The sequence below is a fragment of the Vicia villosa genome, unplaced genomic scaffold (genome assembly GCF_029867415.1).
Source record: "Vicia villosa cultivar HV-30 ecotype Madison, WI unplaced genomic scaffold, Vvil1.0 ctg.001216F_1_1, whole genome shotgun sequence".
In the NCBI taxonomy this organism is placed as follows: Eukaryota; Viridiplantae; Streptophyta; class Magnoliopsida; order Fabales; family Fabaceae; genus Vicia; species Vicia villosa.
In genome coordinates, this window is record NW_026705538.1 from 21,523 (window position 1) to 48,056 (window position 26,534).

At 38.0% G+C, this 26,534-nt stretch overlaps 1 protein-coding gene across 1 annotated transcript; it reads left to right on the forward strand.

Moving 5' to 3' along the window:
• Positions 1–1,633: 1,633 nt before the first annotated feature.
• Positions 1,634–10,167, forward strand: LOC131634045 (uncharacterized). The gene is made up of 6 exons (XM_058904727.1): positions 1,634–1,879; positions 4,017–4,407; positions 8,781–8,888; positions 9,042–9,324; positions 9,860–10,028; positions 10,156–10,167. The coding sequence occupies exons 1-6, from the start codon at positions 1,634–1,636 to the stop codon at positions 10,165–10,167; spliced, it is 1,209 nt and encodes a 402-aa protein (XP_058760710.1).
• Positions 10,168–26,534: the final 16,367 nt, after the last annotated feature.

Below are 26,534 nucleotides of genomic sequence, written 5' to 3' on the forward strand. Positions count from 1 at the left end.
GAGATACTCAAGTCGTCAAGGAAACTTCTGATACTGCACCAAACCGCTGCGAATACACTTACAATAGAAGTTGAAATACAAAGCTGAATAGAAGATCACAAAAGAATACACTTACAACAGAAGTTGAAATACAAAGCTGAATAGAATATCACAAAAGAATATATCTACAACAGAAGTTGAAATACAAAGCTGAATAGAAGATCACGAAAGAATATATCTACAATAGAAGCTGAAATACACAGCTAATCAGAAGATCACGAAGACTGATTCAAAATAAAGCCGTTAAAAACATAATAATTAGTAAAACGGCTGCAACACTCCAAAAGTGCAAGTCCCAAGGCTGATTGAAGAAACTATCCACACGCATATCCTTGGAAGAAAACAAAAGCTGAGACGAACACGCAAACTATTTAATGCTGCAAAAAGGAGTTGAAGTTAACGGGCAAAAATCTGGAGTCTATATATACTCATGATCTCTTGAATCAAAAACAACAACCACACACGAGAACATTACTATTCTGAAAATCATCAAGTGTGAAGAAAAACTCTCTGAAGCAAATTTTCATATTCATTCTCAGAGTTCATTACCTTGTGCTTAATCTTAGTGAAATATCACAGTTGTGATTACAGCTTTCTAGAAGCAATACTATACACTATCAATAGAAATTACATGGTAACTGAGTCCTTGAGAGACCAGTTGGGTCAGGAGTCTCGAGAAGTCTAGGACTAGTTGAATCTTAGAAGTTGGTTAGTCACAAACAGTTGGTTTGTGCAGGTTTGTTAGTCACCAGCAAGTTTGACTCGTGCATTATATTGTAAGTCACAGCAGTTGGTTGTACAAGTGTAATCAGGTTTTGATTATAGTGGATTAAGACCTTTGTTGAGAGGCAAATCACCTTGTGAGGGTGAACTAGAGGTAGCCTTATTGAGAAGGTGAACCAGGATAAAAATAATTGTGTTCTGTCTATCTTTCCTTCATCAAGTTCTTAAAAGAACCACTTATTCATCCCCCTTCTAAGTGTTTTGTCAACCTTTAATTGGCATCAGAGCACCTGGTTCTGGGTGCAAACACTTAACCGTGTCAGAAAAAAGATCCAAAAGGAAAACACTATGCGAATGAATTAAACAACAATGGCTACACAAAACCTCCTGTGTTCGATGGAGAGAATTTTGAATATTGGAAAGATAAGATAGAAAGTTTCTTTCTAGGATAAGATCCTGATCTATGGGATATTGTGGTATATGGTTACAGTCATCTAGAAGACGCAGGTGCAAAGATAGCAAGGAAGAACATGACTGATAAACAAAAGAAGGAATTCAAGAGTCATCACAAAGGCAGAACTATCTTGCTAAGTGCTATCTCACTGGCAGAATATGAGAAAATCACCAATAGAGATACAACACATGATATATTTGAGTCATTCAAGATGACTCATGAAGGCAATGCTCAAGTCAAAGAAACGAAAGCTCTGGCCTTACTCCAGAAGTATGAAGCCTTCAAGATGGAAGAGGATGAGACTATTGAAGCCATGTTCTCAAGATTTCAAACCTTGACTGCTGGTCTAAGAGTTCTAAACAAAGGGTACACCAAAGCTGATCATGTATAGAAAATAATCAGAATTCTACCAAGAAGATGGGGCCAATGGTTACAGCGTTCAAATTCGCAAAGAATCTTGACGAAGTATCCCTTGAACAACTCATCAGTGCGTTAAGAAGTCATGATATTGAGCTCGATGCAAATGAGCCTCAAAAGAAAGGTAAGACTATAGCTCTTAAATCTGTTAAAAAATCTGAAACTAATGCTTTGCAGGCTAAGGAAGAATGCTCAAGGGAGTCCAGATCAGAGGAAGAAGACGAGCTGTCTCTTCTATCTAGAAGAGTAAATCAACTCTGGAGAAGCAAGCAAAGGAAGTTCAGAAACTTCAGAAGACCAGAATATAAAGGAGAAACCTCTGAATACAGAAGGACAAGCAGAAGAAGCAATGTGTGCTATGAATGCAATGAATTAGGACACTTCAAAAGTGAATGTCCTAAACTGCAAAAAGAAAGGCCTAATAAAAGATTTTAAAGGAAGAAAAGTTTGATGGCTACTTGGGATGACTCTGAACCATCTGAAGGTGAATTCAACTCAGAAGATGAACATGCCAACATAGCATACATGGCCACCACAGAAAATGACTCAGACTCAGAAGCTGAAACAAATGAGGTATTTTCTTAACTCACTAGAAAAGAGCTTAAAGAAAGTTTATCAAAACTCTTAGAAAGACACAATAGATTAAGAACAAGATTTAAAAGGCTAAAGATTGAACTGTTAACTGAAACAAAGAAACTTAAACAAGAAAATACTGAACTTAAAGATAACAATACACGACTCATAGAGGTAAGGGAAACAAAAACCCTTAATTCAGACAACACTTTAAAATCTGATATTCTGAAATAATATGATGATAATTTTCAAAAATTTCTTGTTAAAAGCATAAACAGAAGCAAAATAGCCTCAATGATTTATGGTGTTAGTAGAAGCAATCGAACTGGAATTGGCTACAGAACACTTCAGGGTAAGGAACCATATCTACCTAAACCGTTGATGATATGGAGATAAAATACAAACCTCTGCACACACATTTTAACTATGGTCACACTCATGACATCAAATATACATCCTACTCTGAAAAATTTTGTGCTAAACCTAAGCTAAAACAAAGCTTCAGGCACACTGACATCAAAAGACCCAAAAGGATATGGGTACCTAAGAAGAAAATGATCTATGTTGCATATGTCCTTAGCAGTGAAGTCAAAGCACCAGTCATGGTACCTGAACTCTGGATGCTCGCGTCACATGACGGGAAGAAGGTCTATGTTCCAAAGCTTGGAACTTAAATCTGGCGGAGATGTTATTTTTGGAGAGAACCAAAAGGGAAAGATCATTGATCAAGAACTATTGGTAATGGTAACTCTCCCTTTATAACTAATGTTTTACTTGTTGAAGGATGAACTCATAATTTGTTGTCTATTAGTCAATTAAGTGATAATGGTTATGATATAGTCTTTAATAAAAAGTCTTGCAAGGCTGTAAGTCAGAAAGACGGATCAATCCTTTTTACTGGTAAGAGAAAGAATAACATTTATAAGATTGATCTTTCTGATCTAAAATCTCAGAAAGTAACTTGTCTTCTGTCTGTAAATGATGATCAATGGGTTTGGCACAGAAGATTGGGACATGTTAGCTTGAGGAGGTTATCTCAACTCAATAAACTCAATTTGGTAAGAGGACTCCCCAATCTAAAGTTCAACTCATATGCTCTTTATGAAGCATGTCAGAAGGGAAAGTTCTCAAAATCTTCTTTCAAAGCTAAAAATTTTATTTCTTCTTCTAGACCTTTAGAACTTCTACATATTGATTTATTTGGTCTAGTAAAAACTGCATCAATAAAGAGGTAAGAAATATGGATTGGTCATCGTAGATGACTACAGCAGGTGGACACGAGTAAAATTTTTAAAACATAAAGATGAAACACATACTGTATTTTTTGATTTTTGTAATCAAGTACAAAATGAAAAGGAATCTAAAATCATTAAGGTTAGGAGTGATCATGGAGGAGAATTTGAGAATCATATCTTTGAGAATTTTTTTCAAAGAAAATGGAATCTCTCACAATTTCTCCTGCCCTAGGACACCTCAACAGAATGGGGTTGTAGAACGTAAAAATAGAACATTACAAGAAATGGCTAGAACAATGATTAATGAAGCTAATATGGCTAAGCATTTTTGGGCACAAGTAGTGAACACCGCATGCTATATTCAAAAAAGAGTGTCCATAAGACCTATTCTTGAAAAGACTGCTTATGAATTATGGAAAAATAGGAAACCTAACATTTTATATTTTCATCCATTTGGTTGTACTTGCTTTATTCTTAAAACTAAAGAACATTTGAACAAGTTTGATTCTAAGGCTAAAAAATGTTTGCTGCTAGGATATTCTGAACGGGTTATTGATTGTGCCGATAATCTGAAGGTGAGATATGGTACTCACATGTTGGCTGAGGAGGCTAATGACAGGTGGGTTGCTACTAAAGCTGAACTAGATGCTGATGGTGGAGCAATTACTTGGGATGTATTCAAAAGGGAATTTCTAAGGAGATACTTTCCTGAAGATGTTCGGGGAAGGAAGGAGATCAATTTTTTGGAGCTAAGGCAGGGTAATAGGACTGTTCCTGAGTATGCTTCTAAGTTTGTGGAATTGGCTAAGTACTACACCCACTACAACAATGATGAGGCAAATGAATTCTCGAAGTGTATCAAATTTGAAAATGGTCTACGGGATGAGATTAAGCAAGGTATTGGATATCAGAGGATTCATATTAAGGTGAAGTCAGCTCATTGTCGCGAGTTGGTTGACGAGAGAGGTAAGAAGCCTATTGTTATACCCCAAAATTTGCCCACATCTTTTTCAAAAAGAAGGCAACAGACTTCTGTCTAAAAATTGGGAGTTTCATATAATCTTGGATTTTATTTCACAAATATCCTGATTTTTATGAATACTCGGTTTTTATAATTTTTCTTATACGGTATTTTGGTTCGCTGTTGAATTTATTTTTACGCAAACACCAAGTACTGTTTATCACTTCACACACGCTATCTATTTGAGATTTATTTACGGATAAATAGTACTGACGCAATTGGTACAGAATTTATTTTGCAGGCGCAGAGTCCAGGGATTCAGACTGTACTGGTAACAATTAAATTATTATTGTTTCCCACTAATTTTTGTACTATATTCTATTATTTTCAAAATCTCTTTCTTTCTCTTTCTTTCAAAATCAAATCCTAACTTTATTCTATACATCTCTTTCTTTCAAATCCTACATCCACTCAAATTTTCCTTTTTTGTACGGAATCACTTCATTCCCCAACGTCTCTATCCTTCTTTTCATTCTATAAATACCTCTCGTTTTTTCCATAAAATCTCACATCAAATTTCATTCAATCTCTAAAATTTCTACCTCATATTTATTTTCTCTTCTTCCCCGGCAAAAAATGGCAAAGTGGATGGAGACACTTTTTCTTATAGTCATCACCATTGCTACGGTGATCATGTCCTTCTTCTGTATGCATAGTCCTAAAAAATGCGGACCTGCGATGGTTACACTTCCGATCATCTATTTTCTGTTGGTCATAGCATGGATTATTAATCGTCATATGTAAAGTTTGTCGTATCTTCTGTTTTTAGAATGTACCGTTCTTTATATTTACCGTGCTGTTTACTACGTTTTGTTTAGGTAATATTTGTACTGTCAGTATTAAGTATTACACTATCTATTATATCGTCATTTAACTAGTAAGATAATATTATATGTGTTTATTGCTAGTTAAAATATTTATATTTTTTCTGTGCATTAAATCCTTTCAGTCTTATTATTGACGGTAATTTTGTTCTCGTACAGTGTACTTTAATTATTTATTATGTTTGTGTTTTTCTAACAAATCATGTAAATAATTTCTCACCATTAACACAACAAAAACAAAAAGAAAAATTAACTTTAACTGTTGAATTTTCACTTTAACTGTTACGTTAATAACCGAACAGCCAGTTAACAGTCAAACCCGGTGACAGCACGTTTCTCCGTGTTTTGTACCATCAATCAAATCCATCTTTCACATTTCAAAATTTCAAGATTTTTGTCCTAGAAGTCTTCTGACAATCACAAGATCAGCAAAGACTCAGCACTGCACAAAAATCAGGTACGCTCGACCGTCTCCTACACAAACAATCCCTAACTAGGGTTTTTGTTTTTTTCAGGAGAACAAGTTTTTGAGACCTCAAATGGATTTCATGGACATCCATATATCTCAAAGTACAACCATACAAATTTTCAAACTTCAATTCACTTAGACGCACGGTCAGCAGTTCAAACAGTCAACAGACGACCCGTTTGACCAAAAAGTCAACAGACAGTCAAAAATGAAATTTTTTGTCAACATCCATATTTTGTCAAAAGATTCATAATTTGATCATAATTCATCAAGGAAAGATAAAAAATCAGCAAAACCCTAAGTTTCAAAATTAGGGTTTTCTCCTAAAAAGTCAACTGAACTTTGACTGGTCATAACTCTCTCATCCTTCATCCAAAAAATTCAAACCAAAGCTCATTTTGAAGGAAATTCAATTATCGTTCAAATGCAATTGGTCCCATGGTCATTAGATTCACCATTTGAAAAATATGAACTAAGACATTACAGGTCATTTTCAAAGTCAACAAAAAGTCACTTTTTTCAAAAGCACACACAAGGAGCATGGAAATTCATTTTGATATGAGACCAGAGACATTGGTTAGAGGACATCTTGAGGTTTCCAAAAAGTACAAGAACTCCTTCATATGATAAAAATTGAGGGATTTATGCCTTGTTGAAGTTGGCCATTTGTTTGGGAAAATGCTTGAAATCAACATTGATCAAAAATGTTTTTTCCAAAAGGGACCAAGTTTTCATGAACCAAACATGTTCCCCATAATGTGAAGGGCCTCCGACGACCAAGCCAAGGCCCATAGCATTTTTGTTCATTTTTGGTTTAATTTTATCACATTTAAGATTAAATTGAAAAAAGAAATGGAAGGATGATATTATGTAGCTTGGATATTAAGCTAAGGCCATCAAGAAGCATTCAACTCTGCCACAAGAAACTAGTACAGCAGAAGAGAGTGGAAAAATCAAGCCATGGTTGCTTGAATTCAAAGCTACATATATTATAATATTCAAGAATTTAACAAAATCATCAATGCTTCCTAGCTTAGTTTTTAAGCACTTTCTTTGCCTATAAATGAAGTATAACACTTCATCAATGTAAGAGACACGAATTCATATCCTACCATATACATATACCACTCTTGTAACAACTTGTAATATTCAAAGAAACTTGAAATTCGAATTTTAAGTTTAAGTCATTTTCAATACAAACTAAGTATTCAAACATCATCTCTGAACTTCATTGAACTTATCCAAATAAATTTTAAGCATCAAAGCCTCACAAATCGAGCCACACAAGCCACGGTTTGTTCAAACATAAATCATCACATATCTGATCATACACGCATGTTTAACAAGATGTAGATATATATTTGAGTTTAGTTTGATGTACTGATCGTTTCTGGAAGTTTAATTGATGTTTGGATACCTGTACGAGGAACCACCATTTTAGGGTTCTTGCTTTCAAAATTAGGGCTTTACGATCCATGCAAAATTACAAGTTCTAAATGGTACCATTAAACTCGTATGAACAAAACGAGTTGATCCATGGTCTTGCGCCAAATTTATTTCACGTTTTGCTTGTATTCGTTATTTTAACAGGTGTAATAGGTTGAAGTCTTTTACAGCACCTGCAAACGAGCAGTGTAAAAGATCCATCCTGATGAAGAAGACAAGACGTGGCGTCCTCTGAGTGGCTAGCGCGCGCGTGTTTTTTAATTTAAAATTTATGAACCAGTGTTTTGCAGGTGTGTTACGCGCCATGCTCCCTCACGCTGGTCACCATCAGATCATTTTACCACTCCATCCAATGCATCTAACATGCTAGTCCTTAAATTTTATTTCCACCTTTTTCTCATTTTAATTAAATTAATCATGCATTAATTCTAATTAAAATCAATCATACAAAAAATCCAAAAAATTTTCTTTTATCTTATTGCAATTTAAAATTCCTAGATAAGTGTATAGGTTGTCAAAATCATGTAAATAGCGTAGTTTACATTTCCCGCACAATCGATGTAATAACGTAGATTTACTTTCCGCATTTTACATTCCCGCACTTTAATTTCTGTACATATAAAACTGCGTGTATGTCAAAGATAAAAAATTGAAGCGTTAGGTCACTAACTTCAAAGATAAAATATCTGAATCAAAACACAATCACACTTGCACCTCTTAGGGTAATCCCTTTGTTACTCTTTTCAAAAAATCAAATTCTACTGTTTCAAATACGAATTCAAACTTTTGTTTACATCTGGTAAAAGGAGAATTTTCTAAAAGAATTAGGAAAAGACCTTATAAATGTAGGATAGACCTCCTAATTGCTTGCTCAAATCAAAACAACAAATGTCTCACATATTCACCGTTTTTCAAAACAAAACTTTCAAAAAAGACAATACTTGGTATATATCCAAACAAGATTCATTACGAAGTTAAAGATCTTTTTTCAAAACATCTTTCGAAAAATAAAACACTTTGTATACATCCGCACAAGGAACATTACAAAGTCAATTCACAAAATGAATTTTTAGACCACATACAAGCATTTAAAGGCAAGACAAACGATTCAAAGAAGTGAGCCAAGCAACTAAGAGCCCATGGATAACCATGGATACAAAGGGTGCTAACACCTTCCCTTTGTATAACCTATCCCCTTACCCAAAATCTCTTAAAGGTCTTTTTCTGTTTCTTTTATAAACCTTTCCTTAATTGGATAAAATAAAAGTCGGTGGCGACTCTCTGATTTTCACAACTCAAAAAGCAAAAGAAGAGTCAGTTTGCGTCTCACAAAACCGAGGGCGACACCTATGGATAGAGGTAAGCCATATGGTAAGGGAAATCCTAAAGCTGGTGATTGGAAAAAGGCCTAGTGGGGGAGACTTTAGTGCTTCTGTTAGGTGCTATAACTGTGGTGAAACTGGACATCGTAGGAATGAGTGCAAGAGAGGAGAGAATAAGTGCTTCAAGTGTGGTAAGGCGAGTCATATTGATGCCGAGTGTAGAATGAAGATTGTGACTTGCTACAATTACGGTGAAGAAAGTCATATCAGTCCACAGTGCACTAAGCCAAGGAAGAATCAAGCTGGTGGTAAAGTGTTTGCTTTGTCTGTGTCAGATACTACTCTTGAGGATCGATTGACTAAAGGTACGTGTATTATCCATGGCACACCTTTAATTGCAATTATAGATACTGGAGCGAATCATTCATTTATTTCATTGGATAGTGATAAAAGATTGAATTTGGAAATATCTGATATAAATGGAAGAGTTGTTATTGACACTCCTGCGTCGAGTTCAGTAACTACTTTGTTTGCTTGTTTGAATTCTCTGATTGACATTTTTGGTAAGGAGTTCATAATGGACTTAGTGTGCCTTCCGTTGGAACAACTTGATACTATCTTGGGAATCAACAGGTTGGAATTCAACCAGATTCATATCAATTATTTTACGAAGACGGTTATTTTTCCTGAAGCCGTTGGTGTTGAGGACTTGGCGATAACTGCTAGACAAGTGGATGAGGCGGTTAAAGACGGGGCTATTGTGTTTATGTTGTTTGCATCAATGGAAGTGAAAAAAATGCGGTGAGTAGTGAATTCTGGTAGTACGTGACTTTCCGGAAGTTTTCCCAGAAGATGTTAGAGAGTTGCCACTTGAGAGAGAAATAGAGTTTGCTATTGAGTTGATTCCTGGAACTGGTCCTGTGTCGATGGCGCCTTATCGTATGTCAGTATCTGAGTTGGCTAAATTAAGTAGTCAATTAGAAGAGTTGCTTAAAAAGGAATTTATTCGCCAGAGTGTTTCGCCGTGGGGTGCGCCGGTGTTGTTAGTAAAGAATAAGGAGGGCTCCATGAGATTATGTGTGGATTATAGACAACTGAACAATGTTACTATCAAGAATCGATATCCGTTTCCGAGGATTGATGATTTGATGGATCAACTAGTTAGAGCTAGTGTATTTAGTAAAATTGATTTAAGGTCTGGGTATCATCAGATTCGTGTGAAAACGAATGATATTTAGAAGACTGCATTTAGAACAAGGTATGGTCATTACGAGTATACAGTGATGCCATTTGGAGTGACTAATGCACCTAGTGTTTTCATGAAGTATATGAATAGGATCTTTAATCCTTATCTTAATAAGTTCGTTGTGGTGTTTATCGACGACATTATGATATATTCCAAGAGTGAAGAAGATCATGCGAAACATCTAAGAGTTGTATTAGAATTGTTGAAAAAGAAGAAGCTTTATGCTAAGTTGTCGAAGTGTGAGTTTTGGTTAAGTGAGGTAAGCTTTCTTGGTCATTTAATTTCCAAGAACGGTATTGCCATTGATCCCACGAAGGTAGAAGCGGTATCTTAGTGGGAAACTCCGAAGTTAGTTTCAGATATTCGTAGTTTTCTTGGTCTTGCAGGTTACTACATAAAGTTTATAGAGGGATTTTCAAGGTTAGCCTTGCCGTTAACTAAGTTGACTAGGAAGGGTCAAGCATTCATTTGGGATTAGAATTGCGAAGAAGGATTCCAAGAGTTAAATTGGGTATGCTGAAGCTGACAAGTGGTATTCTTGATGAGATTAGAGCAGGTGACAAAGTTGATGTTAAGTTGGTTGATAGATTGATTTTGATTAATCAAGGTAAAGGAGGTGATTTCCGAATTGAGGAAGAGTACTCTTGAAGAAGGACGCCGTAGTGGATTGAGTATTCATCCTGGTGCTACCAAGATGTGTCATGACTTGAAAAAGTTGTTTTGGTGGCCTGGAATGAGGAAAGAAATTGCTGAGTTTGTTTATTCTTGTTTGACTTTCCAGAAGTCAAAAGTTGAGCATCAGAAGCCGTATGGAGTTATGCAACCGTTGTTTATTCCGGAATGGAAGTGGGACAACATATCGATGGATTTTTTTTTGTTTACCAAGGACAGTCAAGATTTGTGAAGCTATTTGGGTTATCGTGGATATATTGATGAAGTCTGCTCACTTTATACCGATGAGAATGGATTATCAGATGGAGAAGTTAGCTCAGTTGTATATTGAGAAGATCGTTAGTCTACATGGTATTCCGTCGAATATTGTGTCTAATAGAGATCCAAGATTCACATATAAGTTCTGGGAAGGTTTGCAGAATGCTTTGGGTACTAAGTTGAGATTGAGTCCTGCTTACCATCCGCAGACTGATGGTCAGACAGAGAGAACGACTCAATCGTTAGAAGATTTTTTGTATGCTTGTGTGTTAGAGAGATGTGGTGCTTGGGATATTTATCTACCTTTGATTGAGTTTACCTACAACAATAGTTTTCATTCGAGTATTGGCATGACTCCGTTTGAGGCTTTGTATGGTAGTAGGTGTAGGACGCCATTATGTTGGTATGAATCTGGTGAAAGTGTTGTGATTGGACCAGAAATTGTTCAATAGACTACAGAAAAGATCAAGATGATTCAGGAGAAGATGAAAGCTTCTTAGAGTCGTCAGAAGAGCTATTATGATAAGAGGCGGAGAACTATTGAATTCCAAGAGGGAGATCATGTATTTTTGAGAGTTACTCCTATGACTGGTGTTGGTAGAGCGCTGAAGTCAAGGAAATTGACGCCATATTTTATTGGTCCGTTTCAGATTACGAAAAGCGTGGGAGAAGTGACTTATCGTATTGCTTTACCGCCGATGCTTGCGAACTTGCACGATGTGTTTCATGTGTCGCAGTTGAGGAAATACATTGCGGATCCTTCTCATGTGATCCAAGTGGATGATGTACATGTGAAAGACAACCAGACACTTGAGGAATTGCCTATGAGAATTGAAGAACGAAATTGAAACAGTTACGTTGTAAAGAGATAGCTTTGGTCAGAGTAGCTTGGGGAGGACCAGCAGGTGGTAACGTTACCTGGGAGCTAGAGAGTAAGATGAATGACTCCTATCCTGAACTCTTTACTTGAGGTACGTTTTTGAGAATGAAAACTCTTTTAGTGGGGAGAGTTGTAACACACCATATTTTCCATTATTTAATTTAATTAGATTTTAAATTAATTATTTGAATTATTTGGTATTTTATTGGATTAAGGGAGAAATTGTGAAAATAATGCTGCTGGGCCAATGTCGTGATTAGTAGAGGGGAGGTGCTAAGTGTTAGGCCTTACTAAAGTTGAATTTTATTTTATTTTAATAAAACCAGGAAATAAGGGGAAATAAGAAATTAGAAAGCAAAAGAGGATAATAGTAAAAGAACGTGAAAGAACCAAGAGAAAAGGAGAAGAACATCCAAGGGCATTTGGCTAAGATAAGGGGTGACAATCCATTTAGCCTATATTATTAGTTTAGATATGATAGAACTTATTTATGTGTATTGTTCATGTGGATTGAATGTTTAGATTTTGGGATTTTTGGAGTTTTGAAAGTTTAGGTTGTTTGGAGTGATTTGATGAAATTGATGGAATGATGAATGTGTTTAGTGTTAAATGTCTCCTAAAAAGTGTTGGAATTGTGTTAGGATATGTTATTTGGTGATTTTTTTGTATGGGAATCGTTTTAGTGCGATTAGGTTGGAATTGGGAGAAGAGGGATGCCAAAATCGCACAGCAGAAATTCTGGTTCTGGTGCGGAGCACCGGGCGGACGAAACGGAGCGCCGGGCGAGCATGCGCCCACACGTCTCAGTCGGGCGAGCATAGCGGGAAAAGGGATGTCACGCTACTGCCTCAGAGCGTCGGGCGAGCCAGTTTAGGCGCTGGGCGAATGAGCCCAGTTTTGCAACTTTTATTTTTCGTATCTTTTGAACCGTAGGTCCGTTTCAAGTGCCATTTTGGGCATTGTTGTTGCACCCCATTTTTTACCACTAAGATCTCACCATATCCCTGGTAATAGGTTCACCACCATTATCATTATCATCATGCATATATCACCATTATCATTATCATCATGCATATATCATTTGCTAACAAAAAAAATACAAAAATTGTTGTTTGTTGCTTGTGTCCTAGGACAGGAGACTGATCAAGAGAAGACTAAGCAAATTATGGTTTTGAGGCCCACAAGAAAGTTCAACATTCTCCTATGATTCAAGGGGTTCTCTCAACAATATCTAAGTCCAAGGATAGCCCAATGCAAGATCAATCACCTTCAAGATCACCTAAAACTCCAAATTAGGGTTCTGATCTAATTCCACTGGAAAATTGACTTTCAATCAGGACATGCCTCCAAGGCTCAAACCATGATTAAAGGGCATCCAAATCAACATTATTTTCCATTCACATCATTCATTTGAAGAGGAGAGCTTGATTCATATGGAAATCATAAAACTGCAATTCATCTGGAAAAAGTCAATTGTGTGGGTCAACCACTGACTTTTGAGAAAAATGCTCAATTATGAAATTTTGAGGATTCAAATCATCATCATATGATTATTGAAGACATTTGACCAAAGAAAATCAAGGAAATTTATCAAGATTAAAAAGTCAACAAAAGTCAAAATTAGGGTTTTTAAGTGAATTTGACCTAATTTTGGGAACTCCAAATTTTGCCTATAAACTCAAAAATCTCCAAACATAAAAGTTGTAGAACTTGATCAAACAAACAACTTATCACAATGAACATTTCTTCAAAAAATGATTATTTTGAGAGATTTGGAATGTTGAAGATTATGTTCCAGAAAACTTAGAATTTTTTAAAGTGTTTTCACTTAGATTTTTCTTAACTTTATGGCCATTTTTCTCCATGATCCCAAAGGAGTTTGAGGAAAATTTTAACAAGGGACTTGAAGTATGTACCAAGGGCTTTCCAAAGAGACCAATAGCATGAAAATCCATGGCTTGAGCTAGGAGATATGATTTTATGATGAAGGCTCCATGAACACTTGAAAAATGAAGATGAACATGAAGAACAAGTTTGAATTTTGTTCAAATCTGCAAGAATCTTCAAAGTACAACCCCTATAACTTCTACCGATATAGTTGATCTGGTAGTCACCGTTAGTGCGACACTTTGGTTTATACTGATATCCCTTGAAAACGATCAAGGAGTATGTTAGGCTTCCGAAATGTCATTAAACACTAATTTGTCTTAGAACCTTTTAGTTGAACTTGACTTGTGGCCTATTAAGTGATTAACTTTGAAATTGATCGAAGTTAGTTATCCTCAAGGAATATTTTTGATCGGCCGCCCGAGCGCCGTATTGAGATGTTGTCTCCAAGGATCATAGAACCCGAATACTATTCTAAGACAGGTTTTAACCAACTCAACTTCAGTGGGGAGGGTATCACCTATCAAACTCATGCAAGCCTTTGAACCTAAGGCTATTGTTTGATTTGTTTGTGTTTGCCACATGTTTGACATCATGACATCATAAGCATCATAAGCATATCATTTTTCACTAATCATTTCAAGGATCAAAGAGTTTACCTTTGTTGTTGCAGGTAATGGCTCCCGCTACCAGAGATTATGTCCGAATCAACATCTCAACAGTACCGTCTGAACTCAAGGACTTAATATCAGAATTTCCCGGAAATGCTCAATTCACTGAAAAGCATGGTCACCTACTCCATTTGGTTACCTCAAAATTTGAAGAAGACATGATACGGGTTTTGTTCCAATTCTTTGATCCCGAACATCATTGTTTTACATTTCCTGATTACCAGTTAGTACCCACTTTGGAAGAGTTCTCTGAACTGATTGGGTTACCTGTTCGAGATCGATTACCTTTCACTGGTTTAGAAAAGATTCCAAAGCCAGAAATCGTTGCTGCTGCCTTACATTTGCGAAAGTCAGAAATCGAGTCCAATTGGGAAACAAAGAGTGGAGTCGAGGGTTTGCTTACTAAGTTCTTAATGGAAAAGGCTCAATTACTACTAAAAAACAGAAGTTACCTAGCTTTTGAAGAAGTTATGGCTCTTTTGATTTATGGGTTGGTTTTATTCCCTAATCCCGACCATTTCATAAGTGTGCATGCTATCAACATTTTCTTAACCCGCAATCTGGTGCCTACTTTGCTGGGAGACATCCTACATTCTCTACACACTCGTACCATGAAAAAACGAGGAACTCTTATGTGTTGTGTACCACTACTGGCTAGATGGTTTACCTTACACCTTCCCCGATCAGTGTTGAGAAACGAACAAAGGATGCAATGGTCTCGTAGAATCATGTCTTTATCTCATTCAGATATCCGGTGGAACAACTTCTTTCAGAGAGACATCACTCTCATTGACCATTGTGGGGAGTACCCTAATGTGCCACTCCTTGGCATTAAGGGAGGCATCACCTACAATCCCTCTTTAGCTTTACGCCAATTCGGATATGCACGATGTAACGGTCCTCATGACATGATTATCCGTGGCATTGTGTTTGACTACGAAGATGATTCCCAAAGACATCGACGAAGGTTTATACATGCTTGGGGCAGTGTCTACAAAGTAGAAAGCAAGACTTTAGGACAGTGGAATTCAATTCCCATGGAACCTTACCTCAAATGGGTGCGTGCCCGTGCACAAAAGTTAATCATGCCATATCCCGCTATCCTACCTGTGACTATTGAACCAGAAGTCGAAGGGGAGGAACCTCGAGTTATTCTACATCCGGACATGCCAACTGACCTGAAAGAGCTGCAGAAATCTTGGGTTCAGCTAAAGGAGGAAAGAGACACCTTCAAAGCATACTGTCAAGACTATGAGGGAAAAGTGTTGGAGCTCACCAAACAACTCCATGAAGAACAGCAGATCAACACATTCTTGGGTGCAAAGAGAAAGCGTCCGTGGGAAGCTTGAAGGATCTTTTATTTTCTTTTATGCTTTATCTTGTATGCCCGAAAGAGGCAAAGTCAAAAAAAAAGAAAAAAGAGAAAAAGAGAAAAAAAAAAGAGAAATAAAATGTTTGACTAATAAATGTTTGTTTTTTTTCTTTTTAACAAATCTAAACTCTAAGATCCTTGAAAACATTGCATATACATTTCATTCATAAACATTGCATATACATTTCATTCATAAACATTGCATAACAGGTTCACATGATGGGTTTCTCATCTCCTCGCTGTTTATTACAGTTAGAAAGGATGGAATCTGAAGCAAGCATCAAGAATCTCGAAGCACAGAACGCCCAAGTTCAGGTAGCAATTCTGGAATTAGCAAAGGGGTAACAAGAACTGAAAGCCCTGATGATCAAGAAAAAGAAAAAGCCCAAGGGATCTGTAGGTTTGAGCTACCTCGTGAGAAAAGTCAAAATCCCAGCCAGGAGGCCTAAAAATGCGCCAATCCCTGAAGAGGTCGGTGAAGATGACCAAGGGGACAATCACAGTAATAAGGGTTTTGCCAAACCTGACGAAGAAGATTATCATTCCGAAGAAGAAGGGGGTGATGATAAATACCAGCAGTTGGAAGAACGCATGAAAGCCATGTAGATACAGAAAATACCTGGTTTAGACTTCGACGACCTTGGACTTGTCTCAGATATTGTTATCCCTCCAAAGTTCAAAGTTCTTGTCTTTGCAAAGTATGATGGAGTCTCTTGCCCAAAGTTGCATCTAAGGTCCTATGTGAGGAAGATATTACCTCATACGGCAGATAACAAATTATGGATTCATTTTTTCCAGGAAAGTCTGCCAGGTACTCAACTCGAATGGTACTACCAACTGGAAAGTACAAAAGTTCACACCTGGGGAGACCTGGCTACTGCTTTCTATAAACAGTATCAATACAATGCTGACCTTGCACCAACTCGTACTCAATTACGAGGCATGACCATGGCACCAAAAGAAAGTTTCAAAGAATATGCGCAAAAGTGGAGAGATCTAGCTGGAAGAGTTCAACCACCCTTATCTGATCGCGAGCTAGTTGACATGTTCATGGGCACTTTAACTGGCCCGTTCTATAGTCATTTGCTGGGAAGCTCATCATCAGGTTTCACTGACCTGATACTAACTGGAGAGCGTGTCGAAAGTGGCATTCGAAATGGAAAAATTCAAGTAGGTTCTTCCTCTGGTACTGCAAAGAGACCCATTGGTGGGAAAATGAGGTCAATACAATGCAAAATCATAAAAGTCGCAAAAGTGAACATCACCAATCTATAGGGGCTGTCTTGATCTCTGCATTTGCACCTCAAAAAGATCAACCGCCGAAGTATACGCGTCGACCCGACGCACCGAGAAGGAATTTCACTAAAATCAATATGCCAATCTCTCAAGCATTGTAACACTTGTTAAAGGAAAATTTGATTATATTGAAAGATCCTCCGAAGAATGTCAACACTTCCTCTCCTAGTTACCGCCCTGACGCAACATGTGCATACCATTCCGATTGTCCAAGACATGACGCAAATCACTGTTGGGCTCTGAGGAACAAAATCCAAGACATGATAGATGCTGGGGAAATTGAGTTCGATCCTCCAGAAACTCCAAATGTCATCACTGCATCTATGCCAAAGCACGACAAGACTGTTAATGCTATCATAGACACTGTTTATATCTATGATGTGAGAGAATTGTCAACTCCGCTCCTTGAAGTTAAAAGAAAGCTAATACGAGCTGGTTTCTTTCCAGGTTGTGACCCTAATTGCTCTTATTGTGCACACCTACCCAATGGTTGTGAGAATTTGAAATTGGGAATTCAAAAATGGATGGATCACCGTGTCATTATGTTTGAAAGGCTCCCTTCTATGGATGATTTATGCGAAGTTTTTGCAAACGGGATGAGAATAGAGGACGTTTCAGTGGTTTCTAACATACCATTGAAAATCCCTACCAAAGCTCCCTTTAAAATTTCTGCTGCACCCAGAGTAGCATCTGTAATCATTACCAATCCAGCTCCATTTCCATATTCCATCGACAAAGCCGTCCCGTGGAAATATGACACTGAAGTTTATGTCCATGGAGTTAAACAAAAGGAGGTCGTAAATCCAACTGTTGACAATATTGTGGGGACTAGTAAGATTACGAGAAGTGGAAGGATCTTTTCGCCAGAAATTTCTCCAAATGTTGCTACTACTCCAGTCCAGGTTCCAGTTTCTAATCAAGATGTCAATGCTCGAGGCAAAGAGCCACTGACCGAACCAGCTCAAGTACCCGTTGAAGTCCTTGTTGAAGATCCTTCGAGGCAAGAAATGGAGGAAATATTGAAAATCATCTACAAAAGTGATTACAATATTGTTGAACAACTGGGGCACACTGCTTCAAAGATCTCAATGCTATCTCTGCTAAAGTATTCAGAAGCTCATGCTAAAGCTTTAATGAAATTCTTGAAAGCTGCCCATGTGCCACAGGAGATTTCAATTAACCAATTTGAAAATTGTGTTGCTAGTCTTACAGTGCACAACGGTCTCGGTTTCTCTGATGCTGACTTAACCCCTGCTGGGAAAAATCACAATAAAGCCCTGCACATCTCTATTGAATGTAACGGCGCCACTTTGTCTCATGTGCTGGTAGACAATGGTTCCTCGTTAAACGTATTACCAAAAGTAGTACTGGAAAAACTTGACTTCGAAGGAGTTGTGTTACAACCAAGTGATGTGGTGGTAAGAGCCTTCGATGGGTCGACAAGAACGGTATATGGAGAAATTAGGCTCCCAATCAGAGTGGGCTCTCAGGTCTTTGATTCTACCTTTTCTGTGATGGATATTCATCCAACATACTCCTGTTTACTAGGACGCCCTTGGATACATGGGGCAAACGCTGTAACTTCTACCCTGCATCAGAAGTTAAAGTATCCAGTAAAAGGCAAGATCGTCACAGTCCATGGTGAAGAAGAATATGTGGTTAGCCACCTGAGTAACTCCAAGTATGTTGAGATGGATGGAGAATTCATTGAAACCCCCTGCCAAGCTTTTGAGGTGGTCTCTCCTGATGTCTCTACTGCCAAGCACATTTCTGTTAATCCTGCTATAAAAATAAATCCAACAATGGCTTCTATCAAAGATGTAAAAGCTGCAATCAAAGAAGGTGGTGGCACAGCATGGGGACAACTCATTGATGTGCCTTACAAATTCGACAAGCTGGGTTTGGGCTATGCTAATGGAACTCAGAAGAACAATCAAAGTCTTCATTCTGGAGGGTTAATGACACATTTCATCAGCCAAGAAGTGAATGCTATTGAAGACGATGGAACGATTCAACAATATCCCAATGGAGTTCCACCTGTATCCATGGAAGTTTGGGACACTTTGGGAGAACCAAGTGGCAAGTATGACTTTATGGTAAAGTATACTGCTCCTCCGAGTTTTTCGATTGCCATCGAAGACATTGTCCCTACTGGATGGGATAATCAGTTTGAGGATCACAAAAGTCTCACAAGTTCCATTACTGAGCAATACCAAAGTCTACCTAAAGAAGTTTGGGATACTTTAGGAGAGCCAAGTGGCAAATATGACTTTATGGTGAAATATTCCGCTCCTCCGAGCTCACAAGTCGCCATTGTCCCAACTGGATGGGATGAACATTGCGAAGACAATTTCACTCCTGGAGAAGCCTGGGAGATACCAAATAACGAGGGTTATTTTCTGTCACAGTACACTACTCAGCAGCATGCACAAGTCTCTATCCAAGACGTCATCCCGACTGGATGGGACGGCCTTATCGAGTATCTCTCTCAACCAACAGAGATACCTCTGTAACACCCTTCTAAACCCCCGCGGAAAATATAATAAAGATCATAGTAATTATACAACAAGGATGTTACAATTAATAAAATAAATAAAATACCAAGTCGTTTGTCATGCTTTATTAGAATTAAACCAAATATCAAAACATGTGTTTAGCACAGCGGAAACTCATTTTAACAATGTTAAGAAACATATCAAAACAAATCAACAATACATAATCCATAACCAATAATGACAATGATGTATAACAAGTAACTCTAAGACTATCGACCCCCAGTGTTACAAGATCAGAGCATGACCGACACGACTCCACATAACCGGATAAACTCTACGAGTCATCCTCACCGATCGCTTAAACCGCTACTTCAATCTGAAATCATCAAAGTAAGGGTGAGACTACATCATAATTAAATAGCATTATAAATCATCAGATATAGAATTTCATAAGCAATTATCCACCCTACTTAGCATATTCAGATTTATCAATTCATACCAATCACAAGCATAAGTCAAAAATATGCACCAATAACACCACACAATCATAACCCCGGATTTCATCCTGACATGTCACAATTTATACAAAGACCATGTAGACTCTTATGCATGTGGTACCAAAATTCGTGAATCACATTCACAGGACTTCTCTCTTTGATACTGCCCTTTAGTCGCTCACACCCCACATGGGCACACGACTACTGCCTCATCGCTCACACCCCACATGGGCACACGATGACTGCCTGCTAATCTCTGCACAATGGGAATCAGCCTTCCAATGCAAATGATTTATGAATGAATGCACACATGTCACATACTTATATCATCATCAATCCGATGCTTAACATTGCTTTATCACATCTTACCAATAACGTCACAACAAGTATGTACATGTATCATGCATCATTCAAAACAAATCAATCATCATCATTCATCAAAACACATGATAACAACATTTACCATGAATAACATCCATCTGCATCATCATTCATCAAAACATATGATGACCATATTTACCACGAACAACATCCATTTGCATAACAAGCAAAAGCAATCACATCATAACAACACACATCATTGCACATATTCAATTATGCAAACAACAATTCATTGCACCTCATCAACTATGCAAAACAAGAATAAACCACATTTGAAGAAAACGATACTTTTCAAAATAAAATCAAGTTATTATTGTTTTCTTTATTTCATATGGTAAAGCATTCAATTTAAGGATCAACGTCCAAAACGGCATATAAAACGGACTTACGGTTTGAAAATTAGAAGCTTTTAAAGTTAGAACAGTTTTCAAAACGTGCTGCTGGAATTTGTACTGGAACCCGGTTCGTCCCACATGGGAACCGGTTCCTGGACCCAAAAATGCCATTTGATTTTTAGCGTTCTAACACAGTGGAACCCGGTTCCTCCCACATGGGAACCGGTTCCCACGAACCTAGTAGCTGAAAAACATGATTTTTAAGACTTTTATGCATCCCAAACACATACCAACTCATACCATTACGAAATTGATCATCAATAACATCAAAATACTCCAAATACATGATTCTAATGCACAAACAACATACCAAAACACCATGTAACAATACTACATCATCAATTGCAGTTAATTCATCAAATCATACATGTCAGTGTTGGTATTTCACAAAACCTAACATCCCAAATAGAGATTCTAATCCCTTAATTCAATCCTAACATCATCAAAATCATAATACCATATAATTAGAGTAATCACCCCTTACCTTAGCCAAATTCTTGATTGGTCTTCTCCCTCTTTGTTCCTCTTCACGTATCAGCTTCCCAATCTCTCGTCTCTTCTGTTATGCTTTTCACGTTCCTTCCTTCCTTTTTTCCTTTCTTCCAATTCCTTATTATTTTATAAAAATATAATTAAATTAGTAATGGGCTTTACTAACTTAACACCTCCTTCTTACTAACATCACACACGGCCCAATAACTATTTTCCAATATTTCTCAATGTTCCTCATAAAATCAATTATTCCAATTAAATAATTTTCCTACTTAAATTAAATAATTAGAAATAATTTTCGGGGTGTTACAACCTCAACTTGGATCCTCATATCCAACAGAGTATCTTGCTCATCCTGAAGGATCAACAGCTCATCTCGTCACCAAAGAAGTCAATGTTGTGGGAGACACAGAAGACAACTGCTACTGGGGCAACTGGATATTCCCCGCTCACAACAATGGGTTGAACAACTGGGAAGCTGAAGATGTCATCTCCTTTGATCAGGAGTAAATGCATTTTCCTGTTTTCACAGTCTATATGTTCAAAAATAAAAATGGTTCCTGTACTATCGAACCATGAGCTTGAAAGCCGTGTGCCTTGCCCGAAGCACACTGGTCCTTTTTATAAGGGTTTGTCATATCATGATCATATGTTCATATAATAAAATCATAGGACATTTGCATGTTCAAATTATTGCGATCCTTTTTATTCATTTCTTCACTTTGTTTTCAAATAGCTATGTGTTCTTACACACACCCACATAATAAATGCAGATTCACTTTCACTCTGGATCCTGTCGATAACGATTCTGCTATTGCCAATCATGACTTTGAAAATCCGATCTACCGAACTGAGGACGAAGGTGAAGAAGATTGTGAAGTACCTAGGGAACTTTCAAGGCTGTTAGAACAAGAATAAAAAATTATACAGCCGCATGAAGAGCCAACTGAGGTTATCAACCTGGGCAGTGACGAAGAAAAGAAAGAAGTCAGGAAAGGGGCTGATTTAGGAAACAGTGTCAAACAAAGACTGATTCAAATGTTACAAGACTACGTCGAGATATTCACTTGGTCTTATGAAGAAATGCCTGGTCTCGACACGGATATTGTGGTCCATCGCTTGCCAATAAAAAAGGTAGCACTCCAGTTAAGCAGAAACTACGGAGAAGTAGGTCTGACATGTCCAAGAAAATCAAAGACGAGGTTGAGAAGCAATTCAATGCTGGTTTTCTGAAAGTTGTAAGTTATCCTCCTTGGATAGCTAACATCGTGCCCGTGCCTAAAAAAGACGGGAAGGTCAGGATGTGTGTAGACTACAGAGATCTGAACCGGGCAAGCCCCAAAGATGATTTCCCTTTACCTCACATCGATGTACTGGTTGATAATACTGCACAATGCAAAGTATTTTCCTTTATGGACGAATTCTCCGGTTACAATCAAATCAAGATGGCACCTGAAGACATGGAAAAAACAACCTTCACAACACCCTGGGGAACCTTTTGTTACAAAGTAATGCCCTTTGGTTTAAAGAATGCAGGAGCAACGTATCAGCGTGCAATGGTAGCTCTGTTCCATGATATGATTCATCAAGAGATAGAGGTTTATGTGGATGATATGATTGCAAAGTCCAACACCGAAGAAGAACATCTGGGTCATCTGCACAAGCTGTTTGACAGACTCAAGAAGTACAGGTTGCGACTGAATCCAAACAAGTGTACCTTTGGAGTAAGATCCGGTAAACTCTTAGGTTTCATTGTCAGCAGCAAGGGTATTGAGGTTGATCCTGCCAAAGTCAAAGCCATTCAAGAAATGCCTATACCCCGTACCGAGAAACAAGTCAGAGGATTCTTGGGACGTTTGAACTACATAGCCAGATTTATTGCCCATATGACTACTACTTGTGTGCCAATCTTCAAATTATTGAAGAAAGATCAAGTGGAAAGATGGAACGACAAATGCCAATTAGCCTTTGATAAGATCAAGGAATACCTTCAAAAACCACCAATTCTGTTACCACCAGTGGAAGGAAGACCTCTAATAATGTACCTAACGGTGTTAGAAGACTCAATGGGGTGTGTACTGGGGCAACATGACGAGTCTGGCCGAAAAGAACATGCAATCTACTATCTTAGCAAAAAGTTTACCGATTGTGAAACAAGATAATCACTACTCGAGAAAACTTGTTGTGCCTTGGCATGGGCAGCTCGCCGATTAAGACAATATATGCTAAACCATACCACTTTCCTGATCTCCAAGATGGATCCTATCAAATATGTGTTCGAAAAACCTGCTCTCTCTCTGGAAGGATAGCAAGATGGCAAATGATTCTAACAGAGTATGACATCCAGTACACTTCGCAAAAGGCAATAAAAGGAAGTGTGGTAGCTGATCATCTGGCTCATCAGGCAGTGGATGATTACCAAGAATTAAACTTTGACTTCCCAGATGAAGACATTATGTTAGTTACTGACTACAAACAACCAGGACCAGAGGGAGGACCCGAGCCAGGATCCCGATGGACTATGGTGTTTGATGGAGCCTCTAATGCGCTTGGCAATGGCATCGGAGCTGTGATCATTTCTCCTACAGGAGGTCATACGCCATTCACTGCCAGATTATGTTTCAACTGCACTAACAATATAGCTGAGTATGAAGCATGTATTCTGGGTCTCAAAGCTGCAATCAATTTAAGAATCAAGGTCCTGGAGGTCTACGGAGACTCAGCCCTTGTAATTTATCAAGTCAAAGAGGAATGGGACACAAAGCACCTGAATCTAATTCCTTACAAAGAATATGTGCTGAGTTTGATTCCTTACTTTGAAGAAATCACTTTTGAACATATTCCGCGAGAAGAAAATCAACTAGCTGATGCTTTAGCTACCATGTCATCTATGTTCAAAGTCAGGTGGGACAATGAGGCGCCAATGATCACCATTTATAGACACAATGAACCAGCCTATTACAATGAGATTGATACCGAAGGAGTGGAAGAAAAACCATGGTTCCATGAAGTAAAAAGATATCTCGAAGCCCAGGAGTATCCTGAAGGGGCGTCCATTAACGATAGAAAGTTTCTAAGAAGATTTGCTGCCAAATTCTTTCTAAGTAATGGAATCCTGTACAAACGCAACCACGACTCGACTTTGCTTCGTTGTGTGAACAAGAAGGAAGCAGAACAGATTATGGAAGACATACACGATGGTGCCTTTGGTACTCATTCAAGTGGACATACAATGGCTAAAAAGATCTTAAGAGCAGGTTATTACTGGTCTACCATAGAGACAGACTGCCATCGTCACTCCAAAACCTGTCACAAATGCCAGATATATGCCGACAAAGTACATGTACCTCCAGTCCCGTTGAATGTCCTCACGGCTCCTTGTCCTTTCGCAATGTGGGGTATTGATATGATTGGAGAAATCAAGCCTACTGCTTCCAACGGACATCGTTTCATACTGGTCGCTATTGACTACTTCACAAAATGGGTAGAGGCAGCCTCGTTTGCTTCAGTTACCAAGAATGTTGTAGCCCGGTTTATCAAGCACAATCTCATTTGTCGGTATGGCATCCCTGAAAGGATCATCACGGACAATGGCACAATTTTAAATAACAGGATGATTACCGAACTCTGCACGCAGTTCCAGATCAAACATCATAATTCATCTCCATATCGACCAAAGATGAATGGCGCGGTGGAAGCTGCCAACAAGAACATCAAAAAGATCATACAGAAAATGACAGTAACCTACAAAGATTGGCATGAGATGTTACCTTTTGCTCTTCATGGTTATCGCACATCAGCACGTACTTCAACAGGGGCAACTCCATTTTCCTTAGTCTATGGTATGGAGGCAGTTCTCCCAATCGAAATCCAGATTCCTTCCCTAAGGATCATGAAAGAAGCTGATCTAGACGAAGACGATTAGATTCAGACTCGATTAGACCAGATAAACTTGATCGATGAGAAGAGACTTGCGGCTATTTGTCATGGTCAGTTGTACCAGAAACGTATGATCAAAGCCTTCAACAAGAAAGTCAAGAGTCAGACATATCAAATCGGTAATTTGGTTGTCAAACGCATCATCCTACCACAGGGTGACCCCAGGGGCAAGTGGACTCCCACCTATGAGGGACCATTTGTAATCAAGAAAGTATTCTCCGGCGGAGCTATGTTGCTTACTACTATGGACGGAGAAGATTTCCCACACCCTGTAAATGCGGACATAGTCAAAAAGTACTTCGCTTAAAGAAAAGAAAAGCTCGCTAAGTTGAAAACCCGAAAGGGCGACTTAGGCAAAAATGAGCGTCTCGGTGGATTGAAAACCTGAAAGGGCGATCCAGGCAAAAATTAGAGACTAAAAAATAATTATCGCGGTAGGCTGAAAACCTGAAAAGGCAGCCTAGGCAAAAGTTAGGGAATAAAGCATACGACTATGTCCCGTTTGGCTATTTACTCACATTCAAGGTTCAACACATCAAAGGCACCAATCAGTCCAATCATTTTCTTCCAACAAGTGAGGGATGAGATACTGGAAGACAGATTGGCAATAGCAGAATTGAAACTTGACTGGATTGTTTCCACATATCTATTTTACTTTTCAAAGTTTTATGACAATTTCCTACTACTAGGATTGTTGTCTCCTTGTACTAATCCGCCTGTTATGGCCCTCTTTTAAAATCAACACAATTCATGCTAAAATCAATGTTTTCACTTTTTCTGTTTTGAATGCATAAACGTCCCAATGATAATTTTGAATGAACATATGCATTTGAATATGATTAACAAGAAAAACAGGAATAGCATTCAGGTAATGTCCCAATCATCTGGACATCGTTCCAACACCAACATCGGAAGAAAATTTCCCCAACAGAGAGGTGTTTCTCAGCCGAATCCCTGATGAGATTTTTCTCTCCAACAAGGTGATTCGAGATACCTTATTCCCCAACAAGGCTGTTCAAGATCACTATCCCCAGAAGGTGTGATCCTCCACATCAAGGCCTGATCAAATAGTGCATCGGAGGATTACCTATCTCTCTTATTCAAGTTACTTTCATCACCAAGTGGTATTCAAAGATCCTTCAATAGAACATTCTGGTTCGTAAGAAAGTTCTCCAGCTGAGTGTACTCAAGCAGGGTAGCGAAGATCGTCAACATTCATAATGCCATCGTTTCCAAAATAGCAAGCAGGGATTTATTTTCCCAACTAGAAGTTTGATACGCTCTAAACTGCATAAATCATGCATCAAACATCATACGCATGTTCATACATATCATATAATGTTTCATGACAAACGCATACATAACATACACAGATCCATTTAGTTTGAGAATCTCAACATATACATTACATGCATCATGACATTGCATATCACTAACTTGATTTTTCAGGTGGACGAATATCCTCAGCAAGTTATCTTCAATTACGAGCATTCTTTTCAGATATAATCAAACCAAAGATTCACTCTGAAG